The sequence below is a fragment of the Salvelinus namaycush genome, chromosome 31 (assembly GCF_016432855.1).
Source record: "Salvelinus namaycush isolate Seneca chromosome 31, SaNama_1.0, whole genome shotgun sequence".
NCBI classification, from domain to species: Eukaryota; Metazoa; Chordata; class Actinopteri; order Salmoniformes; family Salmonidae; genus Salvelinus; species Salvelinus namaycush.
The window spans coordinates 5,357,787-5,364,071 of NC_052337.1; the positions used below are offsets into that span (position 1 = coordinate 5,357,787).

At 43.7% G+C, this 6,285-nt stretch overlaps 1 protein-coding gene across 2 annotated transcripts in view; it reads left to right on the forward strand.

Moving 5' to 3' along the window:
• The window catches only part of chd1 (chromodomain helicase DNA binding protein 1), a 35,581-nt gene extending 31,328 nt beyond the window's left edge, over positions 1-4,253 (forward strand). The window contains exons 33-37 of one of the 2 annotated variants that reach the window (XM_038970265.1): positions 102-280; positions 1,380-1,479; positions 1,656-1,707; positions 1,913-2,153; positions 2,381-4,253. In XM_038970265.1, the coding sequence (XP_038826193.1) occupies positions 102-280; positions 1,380-1,479; positions 1,656-1,707; positions 1,913-2,153; positions 2,381-2,774 (966 nt within the window). In that variant the 3' untranslated portion in view covers positions 2,775-4,253. The remainder of the gene's footprint in view (positions 1-101; positions 281-1,379; positions 1,480-1,655; positions 1,708-1,912; positions 2,154-2,380) is intronic. The other variant, XM_038970266.1, reaches the window with a different exon arrangement.
• Positions 4,254-6,285: the final 2,032 nt, after the last annotated feature.

Sequence of the window (6,285 nt, forward strand, 5' to 3'; positions counted from 1 at the left end):
ATGCAAATAAGTCAGCTCAGTGAGTTGGGACGTCTAGCAAAATACTGTCTTACCAATTATGGCCCTCCGTTAACTGTCTATGTCCTGTCTGTGTCCCTCAGTGTAAGGAGAGGATGCGACCGGTCAAGGCGGCCCTGAAGCAGCTGGACCGTCCGGAGAAGGGCCTGTCGGAACGCGAGCAGCTGGAGCACACGCGCCAGTGCCTCATCAAGATCGGAGACCACATCACAGAGTGTCTGAAGGAGTACTCCAACCCCGAGCAGATCAAACAGTGGAGAAAGTAATGCGCCCAATATAATTTTCACATTCAGCGTTTTGTTACAATCAATTTGCTGATTTTAAGATCAAGCTCACTGAAATACTCTACATGGTACTGTTATTTACCCGTGGTATATTTAAGCAATAAGGCACGAGGGGGTGTGGTATATGGCTGTTCCTGGATACAGGCCTTAGCCGTGGTATTATTGGCCATATACCCACAAACACCAGAGGTGCTTTATTGCTATTATAAACTGGTTACCAACGTAATTAGAGCAGTAAAAATACATACCCGCAGTATACAGTCTGATATACCATGTCTGTCAGCCAATCAGCATTCAGGGCATGAACCACCCAGTTTATAATGTCTGATATACCATGATTGTTGAATACTCGTTCTGATTGGCTTGAAGGGCATTCTAGAGGGTGCATTATTTCCCTATGACACACAGCATATTTGCATGGTACAATTCAATAGCTGTAGTTCATTCTTACATGTTTGAGCTGCTTTTGAACGCAAAAGTCGAATTGAAAACATTACTGGCATTGTGGAATTCGATTTCCATAATGGCAAACTAGGACTGATTTGGTCTGTTAGGTTACCAAGGCAACTCCTGTAGCTGTCTAGTGAACTTGCTAGCTACTTCAGTGGATGTTGAACACATTTCAGCGGTAATTGTGTTAAATTATGGCCAAAAAGGGATCATGAACTTGGGGCATTATGCGTTCTAGCGTGTTGTGGAACACACCTTCCACGTCGTGCATTATTTTCCAGAAAACGCATAGCCCCTCGTTGATTATCCCTTACAGATTCACACAGGCTGGAATGCTGTTTATAAATACAAACAACATTGAAGATCATCCCATATGATGATAGGACAGGCATGGCCCTGGCAAACTGACGGAATGTTAATTTCCTGATTTTAGAAGTTTTGTAACGTTTCATAACACTGGGGTTATGAAACGGAGCTCAGGGAATGTCGATTTATGTCCTTTAGCAATCGAACTGAGCTGGTTATGTACCTTTACCATTGACTGCATTCATACCATTACTTTGTTATGGGGCTCGTTGTATCAATGACCAGTGTTGACTTAAATCACTTTTTTCCCCTTGTCTCCAGAAACCTGTGGATATTTGTTTCAAAATTTACAGAATTTGATGCAAGAAAATTGCATAAACTGTATAAGCACGCAATCAAGAAAAGACAAGAGAATGCTCAGGTATGTATAAGCCCTGATGAAAGAGTTGCTGTTCCAGCGTGTCGGAGATATGAAAATACAATTGACTCACCTCATAAAGGTTTAACTGGGTAATAAAGTGATAAAAATATAGATTGCATTTCTTATCTTTCAAATAGAATTTTAATGGCATCATGTTATGATGATCTGTTTTCCAGGCAGCAGATGGGATCACTAGCACTGTAAATACCCATGGCTTTAAACATGCAGGTATGAACTTAAACCTTTTTTTTTTTTTTAAGTCTGTCTTCATTTTGTTTGTTCACCATCTTGGACTAGTTTCATTTTTGGGGGGGGTTGTCTTAATGACCACGTTAAATGAAGGATACATAAAACAAATATTAATGAACAATGAGAAAAGCAAGTGTGTGTGGCCTTATTAATCCCGGTTCTTCTTCCTCTCCTCTTGGCCCAGACATCGAGAGGCTAAAAGACAACTCTCACCACGACGACAGCAGCAGGGACAGCTACAGCTCTGAAAGGCACCACTCGTCGTCGCGCTACCACGAGGACCGCGACAGCCGGGACAGGCACACCTCTGACCCCTACAGCAGGATGTCGGGGAGCGGGGGGGACTCCAGGAAGAGACCCTACTCGTCCTTCAGCAACGGCAAAGACCACAGAGACCACTACAGGTCAGACCGGCAGGACAGCAGGTAAGACCAACTATATACTCTTTTAAAGGCTTCCCCCTTTTTGTTGTAGATGGTTCATTTCAAGTTGGTGCCAAATCAGGGCATTTTCATTATTGTTCTACTGATTAGGTTTTGGGGCGTTAGTTCTAGAATCTAGTGCAACTCGATGCTTAATAAATTGGTCCCATTGTGGATCAAACAATTCTGTAACTAATCATTTCTGTATATTGGTTTTCTGTGCTGGTCAGTCTTGCTCACAGTGTCCTCTTCATCAGATACTACAGCGACAGTAAGCACAGGAAGGTGGACGAGCACCGGTCAGGCCGAGACGGACGGATGGACAGCAAGGAGCGCTCCCACTCTGACCACCGCTCCCATTCCGAACACCACTCGGGCTCCGACTACTCATCGGGCCACCACAAGTCGTCATCGCGAGGTGACTCTTACCGCTACCATGCAGACTGGCAGATGGACCAACGGGCATCGGCCAGCGGTCCCCGTTCGCCGCGTGACCAACGCTCGCCACGCGACCAACGCTCGCCCTACGACGGACGCTCGCCATTAGGCCACCGGTCGCCCTTCGAGTACTCGTCAGACCACAAGAGCACGCCAGAGCAGATCTGGAGCAGCCGCAAGACATAACCGCCAGCGTCGGCCTGGGCTGGAGGAGCTAGCCTAGCGGGGAGAGTATCAGCCATAGACACGCGTTGAACACAGGAAATGCCTTATGGGGACTGTGGAAGAAAACAAAGCTGTACTACGCACTGTATCTGTGGTGTCCTATCTCCAACGGTGGACCACGTCCCAGGAACGATGGCGGTGGGAGCGGGTTGGCAGACAAATTGCATATTTTTGTATTTAAGAGTTAAAAGCTGTGCCATCAGTGTCGCAGCATAGTTTCTTTTATTATTTTTATAAAATGGACGCCTTTTTTTACTCCAACGGACACAAATACCCTCGAGTGCTGTCTCACCAACCCACGACACTGGATCCTGCTATTGACTGTTTGTCTCTCTCACGTTTTAATGTGGTTTTCACGTTTATTTAAAGAAGTGTTTAAATCAAGAAGAAAAGTAACGTTTATGTATTTCTCTCATAATCATGCTAAGAGTGGATGTAAGGGTTCCGTCAAAAAGCAGTCTGAATGACTTGGGCTCACCTTCCAAAGTACCTCGTTTACAGTGTTTCTAGTGACCACCTTGACGATCTGTTTTTCTTTTTTGCATCATGCTTTAATTATTTAATTTCTGTCTCCGCTGTAAAATAACCAGGATTTTTTTTGTGAGCAATTTAAAATGTCCCTTTTCACGAATTATACTACTGTAAATTATTGTAAAATAGTAAATCAATGGGCTTTTTTCTTCTCAGGCTCTTTTTGGGTTTGTTATTACAACTCTTACCTTTCCCCATCAACTCAGGCTTTTTTGTCCGTTTTAAATGTCAGTTTCGTACAACACTTAACTTTAATGATAAATGCTATTCAGAATAACTTGGTAAACGGGGAAATATTCTATTAGTTAATTATTCCCCTAGAGCAGGGGTACTCAACTCTTACCCTACTAGGTCCAGAGCCTGCTGGCTTTCTGTTCTACCTGATAATTAATTGCACCCACCTGGTGTCCCAGGTCTAAATCAGTCCCTGATTAGAGGAGAAGAATGAAAAAAAGCAGTGAGCTAGCTTGGAGGTCCAGAGTTGAGTTTGAGGGCTCTAGAGCGACTTCTTCGTTTATTTGTTTCTTTTGTGAATTCTGTTGTGAATACATGTCGGAATAGACGAGTTGAAAGCTCAAGTTTTACTACAACATGTCGTGGAAAACCAGGAGAAAACCAGGAGGGGTCTATCAAATACAAGCGCCTGTAAGATCTCAAATAAACTAGTCTTTTTACAGAAATCATTTTTTCTTTTTTTTAACATAGGCAATAATGTCAAATCTTCTATGCAGCCAAGTGTATTTCTGGTGAACAGCCTAACTGAGTGAAGCTGCTGTTACAGTTCAGTTGTACATAGATTTTTTCTCTATATTTCAAAATGAATTTACACTGAAAATGCATGGATTTTTAAGATCATTGTTTTATATAGTTTATAAAGTCATTAAACTCAATCACTGTACTCACTTGTAATCTGGAATGGTCTTCGTGTTGGTGCAGATGTCGGAATTCTGGATTATCTCCGGTAACAGTGGTCCCCAGTTTTTACAATGGATTAAACTATGACCCAGAATCCATCTTTCCCTCAACCGATTTAAGAGACAATGGACCAGGACAGCATAAAAGCTGTGGTTATGCAATCACTAGCTACAGGAGGCATGCCTGTAAGTTTTAAATAGATCATTCACCCAAATAAGAAATTACTTTTTTGTTAACTTACTATGAGAAAATACAATCCACAAGTTGGGGTTGTTTACCTAGCTACTGTCATCAACAGTTAACTTTTAGCATTTTCTAACTGATAAACAATAGAGGTCAGAGTACCTGATATTAGCATGTTTCAATTTCATGCACAGGAGGTTGGTGGCACCTTTAATTGGCGAGAACGGCATGGTTTCCAGATGTTTGATGCCATTCCATTTGCTCCGTTCCGGCCATTGAGCCGTTCTCCTCTGCAGCCTCCACTGTGTTATCCTCCCAAAGTGTTAAATGGATTACAGTGCGTTCGGAAAGTATTCAAACCTCTTCACTTCCACATTATGTTACGGCCTTAATCTAAAATGGATTACATTTTTTCCCCTCATCACACACAATACCCTATAACGACAAAGCAAAAACAGGTTTTTAGAATGTTGCATATGTATTAAAAATAAAAAACATACCTTATTAGTATTCAGACCCTTTGGAGTTAACCTGTGGTGAATTCAATTGATTGGACATGATTTGGAAAGGCACACACCTGTCTATATAAGGTCCCACAATTGACGGTGCATGTCAGAGCAAAAACCAAGGCATTAGGATGAAGGAATTGTCCGTAGAGCTCCGAGACAGGATTGTGTCGAGGCATAGATCTGGGGAAGGGTACAAACATTTCTGCAATATTGAAGGTCCCCAAGAACACAGCGGCCTCCATCATTCTTAAATGGAAGAATTTTGGAACCACCAAGACTCTTCCTTGAGCTGGCTGCCCAGTCAAACTGAGCAATCGGAGGAGAAGGGCCTTGTTCATGTAGGTGACCAAGAACCCGATGGTCACTTACAGAGCTCCAGAATTCCTTTGTGGAGATGGGAGAAACTTCCAGAAAGACCAACATCTCTGCAGCCCTCCACCAATCAGGCATTTATTGTAGAGTGGCCAGAAGGAAGCCACTCCTCAGTAAAAGGTACATGACAGCCCACAGAGTTTTCCAAAAGGCACCTAAAGGACTTTGACCATGAGAAACAAGGTCCTCTGGTCTGATGAAACCAAGATTGAACTCTTTGGCCTGAATGTCAAGCATCACGGTCTACGGTGAAGCATGGTGGTGGCAGCATCATGCTGTGAGGGTGTTTTTCAGAGGCAGGGACTGGGAGACTTCTCAGGATTGAGGGAAAGACAAACGGCGCAAAGTATAGAGATCCCTGATGAAAACCTGCTCAGGGCCTCAGACTGGGGCGAAGGTTGACCTTCCAACAGGACAACGACCCTAAATACACAGCCAAGACAACGCAGGAGCGGCTTCGGGACAAGTCTCTTAATGTCCTTCAGTGGCCCAGCCAGAGCCCAAACTGCTTTAACGAAACAGTGACTCACTCAATACGGAAGTGGTCAGATGACGCAGATTCTAAACTACAGGACTGTTTAGCTAGCATAGACTGGAATATGTTCTGGGATTTGTCCGATGGCATTGAGGAGTTTACCACAGCTGTCACCGGCTTCATTAATAAGTGCATCAACGACGTTCTCCCCACAGTGACTACGCACATATCCCATCCAGAATCCATGGATTACAGGCAGCATCCGCACAGAGCAAAAGGATAGAGCTGCCTCTTTCAAGGAGCGAGACACTAATCCGGACGCTTAAGAAATCCTACTTCGACCTCTGATGAGCCGTCAAATAGGCAAAGCTTCAACACAGGACAAAGATCGAATCCTAGAAATGATAGCTTTGATGCTCTTCGGATGTGGAAGGGCTTGCAAACTATCACTGATTACAAAGGGAAACCCAGCTGCGAGCTTACCAGA